At 39.5% G+C, this 23,473-nt stretch overlaps 1 protein-coding gene across 3 annotated transcripts in view; it reads left to right on the top strand.

The window, feature by feature from the left end:
* IFT88 (intraflagellar transport 88) overlaps window positions 1-23,473 on the top strand; it is a 59,931-nt gene that overhangs the window by 14,049 nt on the left and 22,409 nt on the right. For all 3 annotated transcript variants that reach the window (XM_076328121.1, XM_076328122.1, XM_076328120.1), the window contains exons 10-20: window positions 410-512; window positions 1,192-1,306; window positions 1,406-1,637; window positions 7,418-7,488; window positions 7,965-8,051; window positions 10,713-10,812; window positions 17,481-17,567; window positions 18,212-18,398; window positions 18,989-19,097; window positions 20,584-20,734; window positions 21,885-22,000. In XM_076328121.1, coding sequence (XP_076184236.1) covers window positions 410-512; window positions 1,192-1,306; window positions 1,406-1,637; window positions 7,418-7,488; window positions 7,965-8,051; window positions 10,713-10,812; window positions 17,481-17,567; window positions 18,212-18,398; window positions 18,989-19,097; window positions 20,584-20,734; window positions 21,885-22,000 — 1,358 coding nt within the window. The remainder of the gene's footprint in view (window positions 1-409; window positions 513-1,191; window positions 1,307-1,405; window positions 1,638-7,417; window positions 7,489-7,964; window positions 8,052-10,712; window positions 10,813-17,480; window positions 17,568-18,211; window positions 18,399-18,988; window positions 19,098-20,583; window positions 20,735-21,884; window positions 22,001-23,473) is intronic.

Here is a 23,473-nt window from a genome sequence, read left to right as displayed (position 1 = left end):
AAACTGAGTGAACACAGGTAGTAGGACCATTTTCCACATACTGGGAGTCATAAATTACATACAAGAATTACCTTGTATGAATGTTTTTTTAATACCCTTGCATTATAACATTGCATTTACTTAGGTCTAAGGCCCACTTAGCATAACTTTTAATGGTAGTTATTTAAGTACAAAAGTAAAAGTTTTAAGTACAAAAATAAAAGAATTACCAAGAATAAGTAGATTTGAAACTTTTCTTTATGTCAATGTATAAGAACAAAGGAACATTAAAGATGGGAAGCTTAAAACTGGTAAAAGCAATACTTTTGGTATTAAGGTAAATGAATTCATAATAGATAATTTCAAATTAAAGTTTATTACTGTTGAGAGAATGTTATTTTCTTGTACCTATAATTCCATTTTTCTATAGGTTCTTTTCAATCTGGCCAGTCAATATGCTGCTAATGAAATGTATGCTGAAGCACTGAATACTTATCAAGTTATAGTGAAGAACAAGATGTTCAGCAATGGAGGTAGGGTACACTCCAAGGTGGATTAAAATTGATAGTCAGGCATTCAAAATAAGGACTTCATCTGCGTGGTGTTGACTTACAGAGATCTCAGCCCTCATGTCTGCCAGTCAGAGTGGATGACAGATACTCATAATCTTTGACTTAGTATAACTTATTGTGGTTTGGCTCTCCAACTCATGAAGTCTTTCCTGGCTAAGCTAAACGTAAAGCCAAGTATATAATTTTCTCACGCAGCACACACTATGTTGTCTGCTCTAATACTATTTTTTTCCCTTTTGACTCAGCTTTCCCCTTCTGAAAGCTTCTTTTAGTATTTTGCGCATCTTTGAGACTCCTACAGTGCACTTTTCTCAGAGATGCTTATTTGCAGCTGTCTTCCTGGAGAGCAGTATAAATAATCTGTACCTCATCCCTCAATTCACAATCAAAATCAGAATACATCTTACACTGATAGTTCTTACACTGATAGTTCTTTTCTGGGTTTCATTACTACTTCATCTCCTTCTGAGTGAAAATTCACAGAAGGCTGTTCTGTGCAGTGCTTCTTTAAAGGCCCACTGGTACCCTATAATGAAGACAAATTTATTAAGAAGTTGTTCTACTCTGTCACTTTGAAACAATTTAAAAAATGCTGTAACTATGCTTTAGAAGGCTGTAACTCATTGACTTCTTTTGATAGGTAGACTGAAGGTGAATATGGGAAATATATATTTAAAACAACGGAACTATTCCAAAGCTATCAAATTCTATCGTATGGCTCTAGACCAGATTCCTAGTGTCCACAAAGAGATGAGGTGAGTTTCTACTAGTAGGCATGGTTCTGAAATACAAGTTTTGGATACAATATGATTTGATAGTTAAAAATATAACCTAGTCCTGATTTCTTTCCTTAGGATTAAAATAATGCAAAATATCGGAGTTGCATTTATTAAAACTGGCCAATACGTTGATGCCATTTCTTCATTTGAACATATAATGAGCATGTCCCCAAACCTGAAGGCAGGCTTCAACTTGATCCTATGTTATTTTGCTCTTGGAAACAGTGAGCAAATGAAAAAAGCCTTCGAAAAACTGATTGCAGTTCCCTTGGAAGTGGATTATGATGACAAATACATTTCACCAAATGTAAGTTTGAACAAAATAAGCTGTGTCTTCATATGGTAAATCAGGAGAAAGGGGGAGAGACATTGAATGCCTGGACTATACTGAATATGTAAATCAATGTGTATTTATGTATCTAAAGTAACTTTCTTTTTACCAGCATGAACTTAGTGAGGCAGTACTGCTAAGAAGTGTAAAATAGTGTTGAGAACATTCAAATCCTTTTTTCCTCAAAAGATATGATGTACATAAAATCCACACCACATGATTGTCTTCATAACAATTTTGAAATTCATCTGGGCTGACTTAGATAGAATCATAGAATAGAATCATAGAGTCATTGAGGTTGGAAAAGACCTCTAAGATCATCGAGTCCAACCATCGACCCAACACCACCATGCCCACTAAACCATGTCCCTAAGTGCCTCATCTACACGTCTTTTAAATACTTCCAGAGATGGGGACTCAACCACTTCCCTGGGCAGCCTGTTCCAATGTTTAACCACTCTTTCAGTAAAGAAATTTTTCCTTGCATCCAATCTAAACCTCCCCTGGCACAACTGGAGGCCATTTCCTCTTGTCCTATCACTAGTTACTTGGGAGAAGAGACTGACACCCACCTCACTACAACCTCCTTTCAGGTAGTTGTAGAGAGCGATGAGGTCTCCCCTCAGCCTCCTTTTCTGCAGGCTAAACAGTCCCAGTTCCCTCAGCCGCCCCTCATAAGACTTGTTCTCCAGACCCCTCACCAGCCTCATTGCCCTTCTCTAGACACGCTCCAGCACCTCAACGTCCTTCTTGTAGTGAGGGGCCCAAAACTGAACACAGTAGTCGAGGTGTGGCCTCACCAGTGTCGAGTACAGGGGCACGATCACTTCCCTACTCCTGCTGGCCACACTATTTCTGATACAGGCCAGGATGCCATTGGCCTTCTTGGCCGCCTGGGCACACTGCTGGCTCACGTTCAGCCAGCTGTCAACCAGCACCCCCAGGTCCTTTTCCGACAGGCAGCTTTCCAGCCACTCTTCCCCAAGCCTGTAGCGCTGCATGGGGTTGTTGTGGCCCAAGTGCAGGACCCGGCACTTGGCCTTGTTGAATCTCATACAATTGGTCTGGGCCCATCGATCCAGCCTGTCCAGGTCCCTCTGCAGAGCCTTCCTACCCTCAAGCAGATCAACACTCCTGCCCAGCTTGGTGTCGTCTGCAAACTGACTGAGGGTGCACTCGATCCCCTCATCCAGATCATTGATGAAGATACTGAACAAGACCGGCCCCAAAACTGAGCTCTGGGGAACACCGCTCGTGACCGGCCGCCAACTGGATGTAACTCCATTCACCACAACCCTCTGGGCCCGGCCGTCCAGCCAGTTTTTGACCCAGCGCACAGTACACCTGTCTAAGCCGTGAGCCGCCAGCTTCTCTAGGAGAATGCTGTGGGAGACGGTGTCAAAGGCCTTACTGAAGTCCAGGTAGACCACATCCACAGCCTTTCCCTCGTCCACTAGGCGGGTCACCTGGTCATAGAAGGAGATCAGGTTGGTCAAGCAGGACCTGCCTCTCATGAACCCGTGCTGGCTGGGCCTGATCCCCTGGTTGTCCCGCTCATGCCTTGTGAGCGCCCTCAAGATGAACCGCTCCATAATCTTCCCCGGCACCGAGGTCAGGCTGACAGGCCTGTAGTTCCCCGGATCCTCCTTCCGGCCCTTCTTGTAGATGGGGGTCACATTGGCAAGCCTCCAGTTGCCCAGGACCTCCCCCGTTAACCAGGACTGCTGATAAATGATGGAGAGTGGCTTGGCGAGCTCCTCCGCCAGCTCCCTCAGCACTCTCGGGTGGATCCCATCTGGCCCCATAGACTTGTGAGTGTCCAGGTGGCGTAGCAGGTCGTTGACTGCTTCCTCTTGGATTACAGGGGGTTCATCCTGCTCGCTGTCCCTGTCTTTCAGCTCAGGGGGCCGAGTACCCTGAGGATAACTGGTCTGCCTGTTAAAGACTGAGGCAAAGAAGGCATTGAGTACCTCAGCCTTTTCCTCATCCTCAGTGACAGTGTTCCCCCCCGCATCCAATAAGGGATGGAGATTGTCCTTGGCTCTCTTCTTGTCATTAATATATTTGTAAAAACATTTTTTGTTGTCTTTAACGACAGCGGCCAGATTGCGTTCTAGCTGGGCTTTTGCCTAATTTCCTCTCTGCATGACCTAACGAGATCCCTGTACTCTTCTTGAGCTGCCTGCCCCTTCTTCCACAAGCGGTAAACTCTCCTTTTTTTCCTGAGTCCCAGCAAGAGCTCCCCATTCAGCCAGGCCGGTCGTCTTCCCCGCCCATTCTTCTTACGGCGTACAGGGACAGCCTGCTCCTGCGCCTTTAAGACTTCCTTCTTGAAGATCGTCCAGCCTTCCTGGACCCCTTTGCCCTTCAGGACCGTCTCCCAAGGGACTCTCTCAACCAGTGTCCTGAACAGGCCAAAGTCCGCCCTCCGGAAGTCCATGGTTGTGGTTTTGCTGCCCCCCCTCCTTACTTCACCAAGAATGGAGCATTCTACCATTTCATGGTCGCTAAGCCCAAGACGGCCTCCGACCACCACATCTCCCACCAGTCCTTTTCTGTTTGTAAACAGCAGGTCGAGCGAGGCATCTCCCCTGGTAGGCTCACCTACCAGCTGTGTCAGGAAGTTTGTCTTCCACACACTCCAGGAACCTCCTAGACTGTTTCCTCTCTGCCGTGTTGTATTTCCAGCAGACATCCAGGAAGTTGAAGTCCCCCACGAGAACAAGGGCTAGCGATTGAGAGACTTGTGCCAGCCGCTTGTAGAACGCTTCATCCGCCCCTTCATCCTGGTTGGGTGGTCTATAACAGACTCCCAGCAGGATATCTGCCCTGTTGGCCTTCCCCTTCATCCTTACGCATAAACACTCAACCGTATCATCATCACAATCGTTGAGCTCTATACAATCGAAACGCTCCCTAACATACAGGGCCACCCTACCGCCTCTCCTTCCTCGCCTGTCCCTTCTGAAGAGTCTATAGCCATCCATTGCAGCACTCCAATCATGAGAGTCGCCCCACCATGTTTCTGTGATGGCGACTAAGTCATATCTCTCCCGCTGCACAATGGCTTCCAGCTCCTCCTGTTTGCCGCCCATGCTGCGTGCATTGGTGTAGATGCACTTGAGCTGGGCTATCGATTTCACCCCTGGCATCGGCACGCCACCCCTAGGCTCATCTCTAGTGAGCCTGGTTTTATCCCCTTCCCCCTTCGAACCTAGTTTAAAGCCCTCTCAATGAGCTCTGCCAATTCGTGAGCCATGATCCTTTTCCCCCTGTGAGTCAGCTGGACTCCATCTGTTGCCAGCAGGCCTGGTGCCATGTAAACCTCCCCATGATCAAAAAAGCCAAAATTCTGCTGATGGCACCAGCCCCTGAGCCACGTGTTGATCAGGTGTGTTTTCCTGCTCCTTTCAGTATCCTTTTCAGTATCCTTCAGTATCCTTTTCCTTCCTTCAGGGAAGGGAGGAAAACACTACCTGTGCTCCCGATCCTTCAACCAGTCGCCCCAGTGCCCTGAAGTCCCTTTTGATCACTTCAGGACTTCTCTCTGCAACCTCATCACTGCCAGCCTGTATAACCAGCAGCAGGTAGTAATCGGAAGACCGTACCAGACCAGGGAGCTTCCTAGTGATGTCTCTGACCCGGGCCTCAGGGAGGCAGCAGACTTCCCTGTGGGACGGGTCCGGTCGGCATATAGGGTCCTCTGTTCCCCTCAGAAGGGAATCGCCTATGACAATTACCCTCCTTTTTTTCTTAGCAGAGGCAGTCATAATGCGTGGGGCTGACTGCCTCATCCTAGGCGACCCCCTGGATGGACCTTCGTCTACATCCTCGTTTGCCTGGCCCTCAAGTTCCAGGGCCCCATATCTGTTGTGTAAAGGCAACCGGGAAGGTGAGGGAGGCCGGGCGGGGGTTCGCCTGGCACCCCGAGCAGGGACCCGTTTCCATTCCCTCCCGTCGCTTAGGTCCCCTCTTTCTACCTGGAGGCAAGAAGGCAGGGGATCCTCTGCTTCTTGCGGAGCCTCCATCTGCTGCCTTTGCCTCAGGGACGGTAGGGTGCGGCTCCACCAACCTATCTCCCTCTCACACTCCCGGATACTCCTCAACCTTTCCACCTCCTCCTTCAGCTCTGCCACCAGGCTGAGCAGATCATCCACCTGGTCACACCGCGCACAGGTGGTGTCTCTGCTGCCCTCTGGTACAGCTGACAGGCTCAGGCACTCCCTGCAGCCAGAGACCTGGACAGCTGTATGCTTGCGTGTGAGCTCTGTCTGGGTCGCCACATGCCTTCTGGCGACAGCTTTCGGCCGAGTGGAAACCATAGCTGGTCCTCTTCTCGGAAGCCGACAATTACTAGTTGAGTTGGCCTCTAGAGCCAGGAGGGGGGCTGCGCCCTGCCTACTTGCCTTCCCTGCACACCCTGCCTGTGCGAACTGCCACGCAAAAAATAGCTTACTTATTGCTTTGCCTCCTTTATATAAAATTTTAATGAAATACTTATAAGCCAAAATAAAGAGAGCAAAGCAATGAGTGAGTTAATGCAAGTTATCTCAAATGAGTGCTAATAAAACTTGTAATACTGTAGTGTTATTTTTCAGAAGAAAATTTTACTCAAGTTTATATATGCTTATTTTAGTTTATTAGACTTTGGAAACTGGACTTCCTTTGTACCATGAAACGAGCACCTCATGATGTTAAAGACAGGAAAAAGTAATTAATAGGTTTAGGGTCCCTCTTAAAAAGGTCCTCTATAGAAAGACGAAGGCAAGCCCTTTATATTCTCTTAGCAATCTTTTTTTTCAGTGATGCAAAGCTTCTGTTTTCAGTCCTAAAGATCAAAGATATAATTAGTCTGCAAATTATTTACAGCTTAAGGGTAGTTGTTGCTTCCTATTGTCCTAGCATAAGCAAATAAAATTTAATATATGAAGCATATATATTTATTTATATTTATTGATAAATATGTATGTAATTTCATATGTATCTTTTTATATATAATTGATATATATCATTTCTCATATTAGAAATTATGTAACAGTAACGGTCATTAAACACTTGAATTAATTGAAGACTATGTAAGATCATTCATTGGAAGAAAAGCTTTAGACTGTAGAAGTTCTTTCTAAGGATAGGCAAGCTATAGTTTTAACAGACATTCCGAGTTCTGTATTTTATTATGAAAAGGTCAGAGAAGAGATCACAAAGTTTCCTTCTGGTCTTTATTTTGTATAAATCTATGATCTATCCCCAATAAATGAGGGAAGGGATGGCTACCCAGCATCCCTGCATTAGTTCTTTTAGTACTAACAGAGATGTGTGATAGAAACCACAAGATGATCGTGCGAGTTATTGTAATGAGAAGGTAGCACAAGTCCTCATCTGCTGAATACCACCGCAGTTCAGCAAATGCTTAAGCATGCTCTTATTTTTAAGCATGTGAGTATTCTCACTGTGATTTGCAGCCTTCCCAGTCTGATACACATGACATTAACTACACCTATTAACAGCCCTAATGTGAGCTATGACCACATACGTGAGCAAAAAAACAGGATTAAAGTAGTTGTAATGCCAAGTTTCAGATTTTGTGGTTAGAAAACTACTTCAAACTGAAGCTAGCTTTCTGAAATGTGAAAAGTAAATAACTGACATTATAGATTATGTAATTTGCATCAATTTATGTTTACAGTCATATTGTCTATAAAATAATTAAAAAGCATGTATACTGGCATAATTGCAGTTGTTTTGTCCCCCTCCAGGATGATCCACATACAAATCTACTGATTGAAGCCATTAAAAATGACAGCTTAAGACAAATAGAACGTGAGAGGTAATGGTGGAGTCTATTCTTTCTTGATTGTGGTGCCATGGATTTTAGCTCCTGAAAGTATTATCAGTCTTCTCAAGTGTCCATAGCTCTTGTTATAAAAGTGTCCTCGTAATTCTTAAGAAAGAACACGCTTGGAAGAACTAGTTTGATCACTCAGTTTAGTATACCGCACTGAAGTAGAATGTCTACCCCAAATGCTATAGGTTACACTGCTTAAAACTTGCAACATTGGGTTTTTTTAAAAATACAACTACAGTGTTCAGTGAAAGGAAGACAGAAAAAACTGAGAGCTTTATCAAGGTACAGGGCAGTAGCAGTAGCAGGGGCCTGGTTAGATTGACTTCTAAGATTGTCCTGAATGCAGGAAGACGCAAGAACAAGATTTGGTTATTCTTTCTTTACATTTTTTTGACATGGTGAAATGGTGACATGTTTGTGTGTTGGGTTTTGTGTTGTTTTTTTTTTTTTTTCCTTAGGAAATCCATGGCAGAGGAATACATCATGACAGCTGCTAAACTCATTGCACCAGTAATTGAGACATCTTTTGCAGTGGGCTATGACTGGTAAGAGTCAAGCGGGGCTTCTTTTTGTCTAAACTAGATGCCCATCTCTCATGCTGGTTATGAAACCAGATTCACAAACATAAACAGCCTGGGAAACATAGTTTGCTGCACATCTCAAACATAGCATCCAGGCTATTTTCAGTTTGCCTCCATAATGCTCTGGAGAAAAACAAAACAAAGCATTAGAATCTATTCTGTGTTAAAAATTAATTTCATTGTATCATTGAAACTCAACTGTTAATTATACATTTTGAACTGTTCTGTATTAGCACAAAAAGAGCTTCTTAAAGTTCAATTGAATTTGAAAATTCAGTTTGAAAATTGAAGAACTTTTAAAAGTCTCGATAGACAAATGCTATACAGAAGTTTGAAGATGGTAAGTTTGACGGTAGCATAATGAAGACTTGGGGTGCCTAAGAAGTTTTCATTAGTCCATAGAGTCATTATATAAAACACTGGAATCTAAATATTATTAGAAAGGTTTGTTTGCAGTTCATTTATAAACTTAATGTTTAACTTAATCTACTGTTTCTTAAACATTTATACAAGTGTACACTGTGATAGGCTGCTGATACAGTTTACCATTTTGGCTTTTGTATTGACTTTATTTTTCAATTTACAGATTAGCTTTTGCTTTCTGTGGTATTTTCTACAGCAGTATACTCTTCTCTTTAAAACAAAATAAAATAGACACACTTCTTATAAGGACAGTACAAAAATTATTAGTATAGCTTTTCAAGATGTATTTTTAACTAATTTTTAGTTTTCTATTATAAGGACTTACTTTGATATTTTTAGTATTTTTAATAACGTTATTGGAAAATAACATGTGCACAAATGAATGTTGTGTGTCTGCAACCATAACATTACTAACAGATATGTTCAGTGTTTGGGAAATGAAGGAAGTTTGGAAAAAGAGAACTTTCCTTTACCTGTTTTTTTTTTTTTTGCCAGTTAGGATTATTTTCAAATTTTGCAGGTCCTATAATTATAATTTACTAATAAAGCTCTTTATACTAACATGAAATAATCTCTCACACAGACATGTTTAGTCTGCTAGAGTCCACAAGGTGGCGTTTGATGGTTTAATAATCATCATAATCTTACAATTTCCCTACTTTTGCCATTCTGACTTATCAGAACCTAAACAGTATGTCTTGTGAAAATTAGCTTGCTGCTTTGTAACTTGTTAGCATGAGTAAGTCAGATTTGTTTGCTCTGTATCTTGTTTTTTGCTCAAGAAAACTGGAAAAGGTTGTCAGACACTCAGTTTCCTTAGTGCTATCCACAAAATACTTCTCATGACGTAAAACACACTTTCATATCTGTTCTGTCTATCTATCAATCATATCTAACTAAACAATTTCTGGTGAGATGTGTGGGATTGTTTTGTGTATATCAGGACAGATTTACTCTCTATTCTTCTAGACTGAGGTATTCAAGCCCAGTGAAGAAGTTTTTAACCAGCAGTTTGAGCTTGGTTTTCCAAATACTACATTTTGTTATGAGTCCTCTGAGTATTAAATGTGCTTTTAATCAGATTAATTCTATTTACAGAAATAAAGTGGGCACAAATAATCTTCGGATTTCATAACTTCTTACTTGAAATGTGACATAATCTTGGGAATATTCTGTCATATTCCATAAGGAGCAGTTGGATAGTTAGATCTCATTGCATTTTATGGTTAAAAGATGTTAACAGTAACAGCTGAGAACTGGTTTTTGACTTTTCTTTTATTACAGGTGTCTTTGCAGAAACTGCTATTTTTTTCAATATAATTTTTCCTCCAACATCAAAAGGCATTTGTATACTTTCTATAGAGACTGTCCATATGCCAACCCAATTATAGCAGCAGGCAGTTTGTTAAATTAAACTTTTGTAGGCAAATTAGCCAACTATTAGGAGAAAAGAAAAAGGGTTTCCACCACTTAAAAAAAAAAAAAAAAAAAAAAAGTGGAAGGGATTAAAGAAGCATCCCACAAAGTTGTTGATTTACTGTGCTTAATTCCAAACAGTTTGAGAGAACAGTGTATGCATACAATAAATAAAGGTCTTGCTTCAAATGATTAGGCAATTTTAAAGTACACCACATCAAACCCTGGAAGATGGTGTCTGTGAATGAACATCTGAACTGTCTGCTGTGTTTTGTTCTGCCCTCATTTTGGAGAAGACCCTAAGCCAAAAGTAACTGGGGGACGATCAGAAAAAGGTTTATTATTTTGACTGTATTATTATTATTATGTAGCTCAGGGGCACAATCTGCAGTCTCGACTTTGTTCGCTAAGCTGGTTTATGGGTTTGGTAGTATATGCAACAGGAATTCAGGTTTGAAAAATCAGCTGATAGAACGTATCTGAAGAAAATGGTTTGAAAAATGATCTTAATATCTGACATCAAGTATCACTCAGTGATGGAAAATAACATGATATTTAGGCAGCTGACTAAAAAAAAATGAGAGCAGAGATAGTATTATTAAGGTAGGTTATGGGAATAAAATGTTTTTTCAAATATTTTTAATAAAGTGCTCATTGCCTCTGTAAAGAAAGAATAGCTAAGAACAACTCATTTTGGAAATCAAATTGGCTGCAAAAGTATATAACTTAAAGTGGCATTTGCACAAATGCATTTTGTTTATCTCTATGGCTTGCTTTGTGTTGCAGGTGTGTTGAAGTAGTGAAAGCTTCCCACTATGTAGAGTTAGCCAATGACCTGGAAATAAATAAAGCCACTACTTACTTGAGGCAGCAGGATTTTAACCAGGTATAGTAACTTTTCACATTACTACTTTCTAATACTGTATTGGCAAAGATATCTTTCTTAGCCACAGCATATTTTTCAGCAAGGGAAAGAATGATTTATGCAAACATAATAATTATATTGATGCAGCTTGTAAAATAACTTTATAAATTTCATCTCTCATCAGTGTTTTTATCTAAATGAAATTCCTTCACAGAAGTTACAGTGAATGCAGTTCATGTCAAAATTAAGACACATTTAGCTTCACTGGGTGTCCAAGCTGTCATTACAGTTAATGGAACTGTAGTCAGTACAGTCAATAGAGCCTAGAAAGCATGTTGCTAATCAATGTGGAGGTGTTTTCCTTAGTATGAGCTGAATCTTTCTCTCAGTTAGGTTGACTATAGTACCAAAATATATGCAGATGCACTTCATATGTATCATTATTGTTTATGTTATGGTATTCTCACTGTTCCCTATGTACTAAAGCATTCCCTAAAATATTATAATCTGACCTTGAACTTTAGTCAGCCCTCCTATCCTTCCATTGAAATACAAACTGGAATTAAATTAAGCATCTGCTCGGGATCTTGGACAGTTCTGCATCTCTTATAAAACATTGCTCCCCTGGAGGGCACAGAGGGCTAGGATGAATCACCATTACTGAAAACATATTATAGGAGTTTAAGCCACGGTGTATATTAGCAAATGAGGAAGGTCATAGAAAAGATACAGTATTGGTACTTCCAAGTAAAAGTATAGCTCATTGCTCAAAATTCTTTAACTGGCAGAAGTTGAGAAGATAGATCTACCAAAATCTTTGTGACTTAACAGTTTTTTATCATGCTTATTATTACATGTTCCCTTTTCATTGTTTTGTTATATTTTTTAAATATACGTGTGAAGTAACTTTTGGCTATGTTGAAATTATTTATATGGTAAGATCTCTTTCTGCAACTGGCTGTGCAATCACTAGTTAGACAGATTTCTGCCAATGAATTTTATGCTGAACTGCCTTCATGGTAAAAATCATCACCAGTCTCTTGCTAATAAGTACAGCAGACTGTTAACTGTAGCTTTCCTTTTCTATGCATATAAATTGCCAGTGTAGGTGTATAAATTAATACCACAACTTACCATATTTAAGTTTTTGGTATTATCTAAGTGAATGTGCAGCTTTCTTTATAATGTTTTATTTTAAGACAAATGCATTTTTTTGCTCTTAATCAAATTTTTATAGGTTGTGGGACAATTTATGATACCAGGCTTTCATCAAAATTGTCATGTGATCTTTTCTTTGCCTGTGAAAAAAGGCTTGGTTTGAAATGTGAGCAGTTGGAAAACAGCTTCATCTGAGCAAAAAGAAACTCAGATATGACAGGTTTTGCTCAATTTCCTTCTAACATGCACTGTTCAGTACATTCAATGATAGGAATGCTGAATAAATAAGGAATATAGCAATCCCTGGGTTTGCATGAGTGGCAAGAAGTATGAGAGATCATATGCAGCAAAATTACAGCTGAAGCTGAATACCTCTGTCATCTTCTAAAGTCCTTTACCTTCGCATAGCTTGGAGGGATGCACACCGGGCCACATGCTTAACTTTAGGTCACTTTTCCTTCTCATATTTAAGCTCTTCTTGTTTCCTGAGCCACTCTTGCTCCTCCTGTCTGTCCTGTCCTTTTCTCCTTCCCTGTAGATACAGCAAGAGAGTTATCCTTTATTATACTGCATGTCTGACTGATAGCTTTTCTGAGATCAGGAAGCAGTTTTAGAGTTTGGAAAATTTTCGGCAAATCTAGTAGCTTTATTGATGATAGCTTTTGGAGGTTGAGAGTGTTACAGGTAGGTAAACAGTCATATGATCTCAAGAATTCACTATTTTGATGGCAGTTTTTTGCGATTTCCAAAAAATCAATCCGCAGAGGTAAAATGAGATACTGATACTGTTGGTGATGTTTCTGTGGAGTACTCAAATGGAGGGAGAGGGAAGGGTGTTGGAAGTTAGGAGTAAGTGGAGATGATGCTCTTTTTATTTTGACTATGTGATAGAAGACCTTTAACCTGCACTGAAACTACTTAATAGTAGAGTGGGACTGCAGAACGGTGATTCCAGAGAGTCTTTTTTTGTTCTAATAAAACTGCAGCTGCCACTTATATTCATCCTGTCTGCCTGTTGTTCATATACTTACCAACTCACCACCTGCTCAACACACCTTTGGCTGAAGCACACGAATGGAAACTTTTTGAAATATTCAGTTTCAAGGCTGAAAGTTTTACTGTGTTTCAAAAAAAAGAACTAGATTTCTTCTGTAACTACAATGGGCTTAACTATGTGGTCATCATAATGAATATGTTATTTTAAAACAATTCTAGCAAAAAAAAAAAATCAGGGTGGAAATTACCATAATATTTCTAGATTGTATTTTATTAGTAAGGGATTTTGTGTATTAGATATTTTGAATGTTTTCTTAATTTCAAAGAAAAACTTTGAAAATAAATTTACAAACAAAATTCTGCAGGTTAGCCATGCAGCTCCTTAACATCTCTGGCAGACCCTGGGTTTAAACTTTGACATTTAACTTCTGTATGCAAATAATTCAGGTACATTGGAAACATGTCACAAAGAATAATTCGGACAATCTGTGTCTTGATTGTTGAATCTAAGTAATCATTATTGTTGGGATTAAAAAGTTAGAAGTTATTTAGAAATATATAAATTCAGCTGACGATACAGTGAAAGCATTTCTACTTTGCAAGGACAAAAGGAGTATTGCTGTGGATTTTCATCCTAGGGCTCATAATTGCTGAAATGGTTCAAGAGACCTGCAACATAATTTACCAGTAAGTGAGCAGAGTTCAGAGTCATATGAACTTTTCATTATACATAAAAAAGAGATTACTTCCACTCTAATCTTTATCATCAAAGGTGCCATTTAGCAGTAAAAGCAAAGGTAAACAAATCAGCTACAATGGGAAATGGCTTTTCAGAAAGTGACTTTGAACTACATAGCTCCAAGTTCACTAAAAATGAATTCTTTAAGAAATGTACAGCTTTTACTCAAAGAAGCAAGTCTTTGCTGAAGAGAGTACCTCGGATATAGTAGTGTTACATCTGTAAATATTTGGGACCATTCCCTTTTTAGAGAAAGTCACAAATATATATAAAAGTTTAAAATTATAATAGTTGAAGTCTTACATTTCAGAGACCACAAAATCTAGACCCTAACTTTTGAAATGCTTTTCTTGATTGAAATTAGTGTATTTCTTTAGAGAATTTTCTATTAGGAGAATATTATGATCTTTAATAGTTCGTAGTTCTTGGGTGGAAGGTAGTTGACTAAATCAATGGACTACATCTAGCTGTATATCCTTTGTCATTTTACACATCATTAGTACAGTCATGTTTGTTGTGTAAAGTAACTGTAAAAACAGTATGTATGACAGTCAATTAAAACTTGTTTCCTTTGTTTGTTTCAGCATTCCACATACAGTATCATGCATTCACTTTGATATGTAAACAGCAGCTTATAGGTTTCATAAAGGAAGAAGGAAACTTTTGAATTGCTAATGTTGATGGCTAAATTGAGGTTGCCGCATCTGTGTTGTAATAGATGACAGAACTGGGCTCACTATTCTAACAGTTTGTGTAGTTAATATAAATATTTAGTGTAAAGAAGCCACATTTTCTTAATAATTTAGTCTGCAGTTACAAACGTTATCACATAGTCAATGAAAAAAAAAGCTGCCTTTTATTTCAAAGTTTCTTTGATAGTTTATTAGCTATAAATTTGTTTACTTTTTGTCCATAAACATCTTTATTTTTAGGTTTATGAAATTTAGTTTTTATGTAAAAGAATTTAAAAAAAAAAAATCTTCTGGCTTCAGTCTTCATGTCTGAGTACTTCCTAGACTTAAACAGGTGTCGTTGTCTTATTACACAAAACAATTGCAAGTTGAAATCCAATCCTACACTGTCTTGCATATTTTTTTATATAGCGTGTACTTTTTTAGCTTTTTAATAAGCATTTTAATAATCCTTTCGTGTTCACGTAAAGAACTGGAAAAATAGATATGAGAATTTTAATTAGTTGACTAGATTAAAAGCAAATAATATAAACTTGTGTTTTAGAATCATAGAATCATAGATTTGAGTTGGAAGGGACATTTAAAGGTCATCTAGTCCAACCCCCCTGCCATGGGCAGGGACATCTTCAACTAGATCAGGTTGCTCAGAGCCCCGTCAAACCTGACCTGGAATGTTGCCAGGGACGGGGCATCCACCACCTCTCTGGGCAACCTGTGCCAGTGTTTCACCACCCTCAGCGTAAAAAATTTCTTCCTTCTATCTAGTCTAAATCTACCCCCCTGTAGTTTAAAGCCATTCCCCCTTGTCCGGTCGCAACAGGCCCTGCCAAAAAGTTTGCCACCATCTTTTTTACAAGCCCCCTTTAAGTACTGAGAGGCTGCAAGAAGGTCTCCCCGAAGCCTTCTCTTCTCTAGGCTGAACAACCCCAACTCTCTCAGCCTTTCTTCATAGGAGAGGTCTTCCATCCCCCTGATCATTTTGGTGGCCCTCCTCTGGACCCGCTCCAACAGGTCCGTGTCTTTCTTATGCTGGGGGCTCCAGAGCTGGACACAGTACTCCAGGTGGGGTCTCACCAGAGCAGAGGAGAGGGGCAGAATCCCCTCCCTCGACCTGCTGGCCACGCTTCTTTTGATGCAGCCCACAATACGACTGGCCTTCTGGGTTGCGAGCGCACATTGCTGGCTCACGTCCAGCTTTTCATCCACCAGTACCCCCAAGTCCTTCTCGGCAGGGCTGCTCTCAATCCCTTCATCCCCCAGCCTGTATTGATACTGGGGGTTGCCCCGACCAGACTAAGTGCAGGACCTTGCCCTTGGCCTTGTTAAACCTCATGAGGTTCACACGGGCCCACTTCTCCAGCTTGTCCAGGTCCCTCTGGATGGCATCCCATCCCTCTGGCGTGTTGACCGCACCACTCAGCTTGGTGTCATCTGCAAACTTGCTGAGGGTGCACTCGATCCCACTGTCTATGTCATTGATGAAGATATTAAACAGTACCGGTCCCAATACGGACCCCTGCGGGACGCCACTCGTCACCAGTCTCCATCTGGACATAGAGCCATTGACCACTACCCTCTGGATGCGACCATCTAACCAATTCCTCACCCACCGGACAGTCCACCCATCAAATCCATACCTCTCCAGATTAGAGAGAAGGATGTTGGGGGGGGACTGTGTCAAAGGTCTTACAGAGGTCCAGATAGATGACATCTGTAGCCCTTCCCGTGTCCACTGATGTAGTCACTCCACCACAGAAGGCCACTATGTTGGTCAGGCAGGACTTGCCCTTGGTGAAGCCATGCTGGCTGTCTCGAATCACCTCCCTGTCCTCCATGTGCCTTAGCATAGCTTCCAGGAGGATCTGTTCCATGATCTTCCCAGGCACAGAGGTGAGACTGACTGGCCTGTAGTTCCCCAGGTCTTCCTTTTTTCTCCTTTTTAAAAATGGGGGTTATGTTTTCCCTTTTCCAGTCAGTGGGAACTTCACCGGACTGCCACGACTTCTCAGATATGATGGATAGTGGCTTAGCAACTTGATCTGCCAGTTCCTTCAGGACCTGCGGATGGATCTCATCGGGTCCCATGGACTTGTGCACCTTCAGGTGCCTTAGATGGTCTCAAACCTGATCTTCTCCCACAGTGGGCGGCTCTTCATCCTCCCACTCCCCGCCTTTGCCTTCTGTGGCTTGGGCGGTGAGGCTCAAGCACTTGCCAGTGAAGACTGGGGCAAAAAAGACATTGAGTACCTCTGACTTCTCCATATCCCAGGTAACCAGGTCTCCCGTTTCGTTCCGGAGAGGGCCCACATTTTCCCTCATCTTCCTTTTATCCCCGACATACCTACAGAATCTTTTCTTGTTGCCCTTGATGTCCCTGGCCAGATTTAATTCTATCAGCGCTTTAGCTTTCCTAACCTGATCCCTGGCTGCTTGGACAATTTCTCTGTATTCCTCCCAGGCTACCTGTCCTTGCTTCCACCCTCTGTAGGCTTCCTTTCTGTGTTTGAATTTGTCCAGGAGCTCCTTGTTCATCCATGCAGGCCTCCTGGCGTTTTTGCCTGACTTCCTCTTTGTTGGGATGCATGGCTCCTGAGCTTGGAGGAGGTGATCCTTGAATATTACCCAGCTTTCCTGGGCCCCTCTTCCCTCCAGGGCTTTGTCCCCTGTCACTCTACCATGCAGATCCCTGAAGAGGCCAAAGTCTGCTCTCCTGAAGTCCAGGGTAGTGAGCTTGCTGTGTGCCCTCCTCGGTGCCCTCGGGATCTTGAACTCCACCATTTCATGGTCACTGCAGCCTTTGTATTTATAGAATTGTCAGATATCTGTGTACTTCAAGGTAGCAATATCTAATCTAAATTTTGAAGAAGTAATAAATAGTCAATTCTACTGAAATTTTGTGACCAAGATTAATATTATGTATAATATAAATATATGTGTACGTGCTTACAAGCATGTGTTATAAGCTGTAGTAATTCTCATATATGTGCGTATATGAGTTGGTAATTTTAGCTGTTTGTTACCGTGAAGTTTATCAATGCTTTCTGAAAGAATTTTGGTATAGGTTTTCTTCAGTGGGAAGTAAATTGTTTCCAAATTACTTCTAGGCACTAGAGACACTAAAAATGTTTGAGAAAAAGGATAGCAGAGTGAAGAGTGCAGCTGCAACAAACCTTTCATTCCTTTATTATTTGGTAAGTGCTTCAACAAAACCAGTTAAGAACTGCAGTTTATATAGCAACTTCTGTATCTAGCAATTTTTGTGTCTGTCTAAATAATCTCTGTAAACAACAAGAAACTGCATGTTAGAGAGGTTATTCTGGAACACCCATTCTTGGCTATACTTGAAATTTGGAGCATGTCCTTTGTATCCTGTTGCTGGGAGGAAGAGTGAGACTGAGCCCCAGGCCACAGAAGTGTGCTTGCAGTGTGATTTGTGCAGAAGCTCAGCAGCTGCATTTAAAACTCAGGTCCTGAAGACCCTGGCTGAACTTCAGGAACATGTGAAGTATGTAGCTTAGGCAGGTGTGTTTGTGTATGAAGTTTGTAAGGTATGGGGATTTATTTTTGTTTTGTTAAGAAATACTACTTTGTTGCAACAAAGAAAACTTCCAGACTGAATGGACAGTGGCAAAACACATCTCGTGTTAAGTTCTCTGAAACTTGAAAGAGATGATCTGCCTTATGCAAATACATAAGGAATATTTTAGGACTAAAGAATGTATTGTTTTTTTCATCCTCAATCTTTCAAAATTCTGCTGTATTTACTGTAAGAAGCCACAGCTGCAAGAAAATTGACTGACAAATGACTAATACAATGCTTGTTTTGTTCATGTAGGAGAATGAATTGGTACAAGCAGCTAACTACGCAGATTTAGCTGTAAATTCTGATAGGTACAATCCAGCAGCTCTAACTAACAAAGGAAATACTGTTTTTGCAAGCGGAGACTATGAAAAAACAGCTGAGTTTTATAAGGAAGCTCTCAGGAATGATTCCTCATGCACTGAAGCACTTTATAATCTTGGTAAGCCAAAGATGCTTTTGTGATTTAGCTTTTGTCTAAAGGTAACACTCATGTTTCTGAGAATCCGGGTTTCAAAGTTTTCTTGTCTAGAAATATATACTAATTATTATTACTTTATTCAGTAATTTGTGTTACAGCAAGATATTAATTTGTACTTCCTATCTGTTCTGCAAAAAAATACCAGTATTAACAATATCAACTAGTAATTGCAGGTGATTAAGTCTCTTTGAAGATAAAAATTTCTATCTACAAAAAATATACCAGTTTTAGCATTATTAAACCATCAGAGTCATTCTCCTCTAAAAGCCCTCCCTTTCCCTCATTCATCTTGTTCAAAAAGTGAGATTACATACATTCTTGGTCTTTGATTAGGTTCGTGTTCCTTGTGTTTATCAGTTTAGTAAGTCATACTAGCTGGTAAGAACTACAAGCTTGGCTCATATTACAAGAATAGAGTCTGTCAATGTCAAGGCAGTTACACTGCCTCTGAGTACCGTGTTCCTATTTCATTTTTCTTGGTTATTCTGTCAGTTAATATGCTGAAGTAATCTTTTTCTTATTGCGTTAATACTGTAACCTTTATTTTTTAGGTTTAACATACAAGAAGTTAAACAGAATAGATGAAGCTTTGGATTGTTTTCTGAAACTCCATGCAATCCTTCGAAATAGTGCCCAAGTCCTTTACCAGATAGCAAACATGTATCTTTTTCTGGATTATGATGAGGGATGGTGGTTTTAGTAAAGTCGTTTAATCCGAAATATGTGTTTCAATCATGACACAACAACTTAGAAATTTACCGTAGTGTCCATTATAATTAGGATGATTGATTGCATAGACTTGTTCTCTGATGTTTGCAAAAACGAGAATAGAACTTACAACCTTCTTGGACATTTCCAGTGAAGCAAGTGAAGAAATACATTAAGACTGTTCACATTGCAGGGAATACATTTACACTCACTATTAAAGTGTGTCCTGGAATATTTAAAATGCTGCTGATTTTATTAAGAAAATAATGTGGCAGATGAAAGCACAATTGAGTAAAACCTTTAAGAAAAAAATAATATAGTTAATGAAAGTGAAGTTCTGTTCTGAAAGCTGTTTTCAGATTAGTTAGTGTATGTGTAAGAAAATAGTTGTCTCCCAGCACTGCAAAAGCTCAACAGATTGAAAAGACGAGGAGGGGAGGGGTTGGCTTTGCACATCACCAGTGATATTCTACACTATGAATTTCTTTAACAGTGCTTCTGAGGATGTGCAAATCATAACAAAATCCTCCCCAAAGCAGAACAGATTCCAGTTGCTGTACTACATTTTTAAGAATAGTGAAGGTAATAAAAATATATTTTAGTCAGTGAAATAAGTAACCTCCAAAAATACAAAAGGGCTGTGATCTTCATTCCTTGCTTAGCCCCTTTACAACAGCATAAACGGCCCTATAACTCCCATTTCCCATCTGGGGGAGAATTTCTCTGCTCCACTGCTATATAAAACTGCTTTCCACCAACACTCACAAGCTTTTTCCGTGAAGGGTAGGGTGCAGCAGAAACCGAAAAAACATGTTGGGCAGTAGCTCCAGCTCACGTTGCTGCAGAGGTCTGAGCCATTGTGCTGCTGAGGGGTGACTGAGGAGGGGAGAGCACGCTGCAGGCCTAATTGCAGCTAAAGCTGCCTCTGTTCTCTGGACCAGACTCATGCACTGTCTGTGCTGTGCTTCCTAGACATAGAGCAGAAAATCTCACTGCAGGCAAAAGTCTCTTCTTGAGAATAGCAGTTTTACCTAATCGCTTACTCTAGGACAAAATGATGTATTATAAAAAAACTAACCAAGTTGTAAAGGCTACAAATAAATCGCCTGGTTCTCACACTTCATTCTTATAAATGATGAAGTCAAAGTAAAATTAGTGACAGAGAGGAGAACCGAGCCCAAAGTTCTGTTGAGCCCAAAGTGTTTTTAAGGTGAAAGAGCAGCCAAAGCCTCTGAATATTTCTCTTTCTTCAGTGTAACAAAAATACTTCCTGATACAAATGAAATTATGAAAACAATGTGTAAAAAATCCCAATGTATCCCCACACTACAGTGACTGGCGTATCTGTCCAGCATATGGATTACATTATGTAAAGTAGTAGGAATTCTGAGTAAGTCAAAATATCATCGGCATCAGTCCTTGACTGAAGAAAACTCAGATATGAGATCATGGAAGATCCCAATCAAGCCATAGAGTGGCTCCTGCAGTTGATCAGTGTAGTACCAACTGATCCACATGTACTTTCAAAGCTAGGGAAATTATATGATAATGAAGGTGATAAATCCCAAGCTTTTCATTATTACTATGAGGTACTTGCTCTTTATTGCTTTTCCAATGCACTTTGTCATAATTAAAGACAATTTTGTCATAGGTTCCTATATCAAATTAACAATTGATTCATTTAAACTTTTAAAAACGTCATTTAAAAAAAAAAGATTTTGAGGGAGAGTGAGTTGACAAAATCTAATTTTTGTAGTCAGATCCTAAGGAAACACATAGCCTGTGTTTCCACATGGTATTTGATCTCAGACTTTCATTTTTCATATGGTCATTGTTTACATTAACCCCTAACAATTTTAATTTAAAATATAGTCTGAGATGAAATAAAAAATTGATATAATAAATGTAATTTTAAAGGTGTGTAACATGACTGCATTGATTGGAAGCTATATCTGTATAACGGATGTGGAGAGAGAGAGATATATAATGTGTTTGTGTTTATGTATGTAAGTTTAAATATATATTTTAATGGTACAGCTACACATTATGTATACACAGTTGCCTAAAGGTAGGCATCCTCGCTTATTTCAAACCAGCTATAGTACTGTCTGTAGTTTGTAGACATTCTTCTGTTTTAGAAACAGGAATAAGACAGGATGTTGCTTTGCTGCAATCTGAGAGGCTTTTTTATCTGTGTAAAGCAAGGATGACCAAAGGCCGTGTTGCAATCTGAATACTAGTGGAGTTGTGCTTGATGATAATTTTGCTGCCTATTTCAGTGGGAATTTCTAAAAAGCCAAAAATGTTATTTATGTACATAGGTATTTCATAGAAAAGAACATTTTTAGGTGAGTTTTCCAGCAGACTGATTTGAGTGTGGAATTGTACATGTATTAGTTAGCATTGTTTAATGTTTTAGGTAACTTATCCACGTGTAGACATGATCTAAGTAAACATTTTTGCTGTTGTAAACTATTTAAAATAATATTTCAAATAAGGCTAGATGGAAAATGTGACGGACATCTCAGGTAACTTCTAAAAAGCATTCTGTAATTAGAAAACTTGGCACGCTTTTTTTTTTTTTTCAGGATTACTTAGTATAGCACACTACTTCCATTCATATATTACATGTTTTTGGCATCTGGAGAATTAAACACTTGAGTAAGATATTCCAGAAGTAACATAAAGATGTTGTTTATCACTAAAATTGTGTTTCTTTCACCTTTCCTATTTTGTCAGTCATACCGGTATTTCCCTTCAAACATTGAGGTCATTGAATGGCTTGGAGCCTATTACATTGACACTCAGTTTTGTGAAAAAGCCATTGAGTACTTTGAAAGAGCAGCACTTATCCTGTAAGTAATTATTATTTTATGCCTACTCAAATATTTTGTGATTAGACATCCATAAGTATACCTAGAGATAAATTAGTTGGATGTCTTTAATACTGGAAGCAAATACCAGAGTTAAGAATATTTGGGATATTTTTCTCAACTTTCTGTTTGTTTATAGTGTGTTTTCGCTCTTACTGTGCAATTTCAATGTTAGGTAAGATCCTCCATTGGGCCCAAGATAGTATTAGGTGTTAGAATCTCTTTTCTCTATCCTCTGCCATTAAACACAGCTATGAAGTGGCGAACAGCTCTCCTAAGCCACCAACACCTCCTTCCCTATGGATTTATGTGAAATATTTCCTTTCTGTTATTTTATCATGCGGTGTGGATTCGATGGTTTAGATAAATGCATCTTTTAGCAGTTCTTGCTGCATTTCCACTTTTCACTCCCATAAAAAGGCTATTACAAATAAGGTATAGAAGTAAGCAAAAACGTGCAGTGCAGAATTACCGATGGTTAGTGAAAATAAGTTGACAGATCAAATTGATCCTGATAGAGATACTTGAAATATTTTGAGTTTAGTTCAGCAACTTAATTGCTGAAATTGTCCTTTAGCAGAATATAATGCACTTAAGAAAGTATGTAGGCCATATATTTTATTTTAGATCAGAAAGGGAGCTTACCAGACAAATGGTTAATAAACAAAAATTTGGTCAAATTTGAATCTGTAATCCAGAGTTCAAACAGAATTCTAAAAAGACGTGCATATGGTCTTTTTATGTGGAAACAAATTTGTCTGTATGTTCATGAAGAATTTTGAGTTAATAGACCAACTAAAATTCATGCAACTAAAATTCACTCCAACAAGTGTGAGTTTCTCTATTTTATTTCCAATTCCATTTTATTTCTCCAAACCTATAGGTTTGGGAAACCTATCAAAAATCAGGCTAAGCAAACCTCAGTTATTGCTTGTCTTGTGATGATCTAAAATTTGACATTCTTTTTGTTCTCTGAATCTGAATGACGTGCATGAACAAGACGGCATGTGAACAAAAATTTCTACAATATTATTCAAGGAAAGCTTATACTGCAAATAGGTTGTTAGAAGTTCAGTAAAAAATACTAATTCTGGTTTTGAAAGGGCTTGAGTTAGAGTAGACTAACTACAGAAGAGAAAATCCGAGGTTTAAATAAGTATTAAAAATTCAAACAAAAATAAATAGAAAAACATAGACTTCACCCAAATTGTGATATAATTATAAAGAAATAGAGATGTAGATTAGATGAAAATACACAGGAGACAGTTCACAGAAATCACAGTTCATAGGTTTGCCAGTATTCTTTTCAGTATAAATACTGGCCACCTTAAAAAATTGTGTTTTAGTCAAGCTATGCGATCGCATATGCTGGCGTTCACAGCCTTCTTAGAAACTTTGGAAAGAAACAGCTGAAACTGAAAAGAATTATTTCATAATCTTGTTTTGGCAAAAATC

The sequence above is a fragment of the Aptenodytes patagonicus genome, chromosome 1, assembly GCF_965638725.1.
Source record: "Aptenodytes patagonicus chromosome 1, bAptPat1.pri.cur, whole genome shotgun sequence".
Classification (NCBI taxonomy): Eukaryota; Metazoa; Chordata; class Aves; order Sphenisciformes; family Spheniscidae; genus Aptenodytes; species Aptenodytes patagonicus.
The sequence above is the reverse complement of the archived record's forward strand: the minus strand, read 5'-3'. Positions and strand labels throughout refer to the sequence as shown.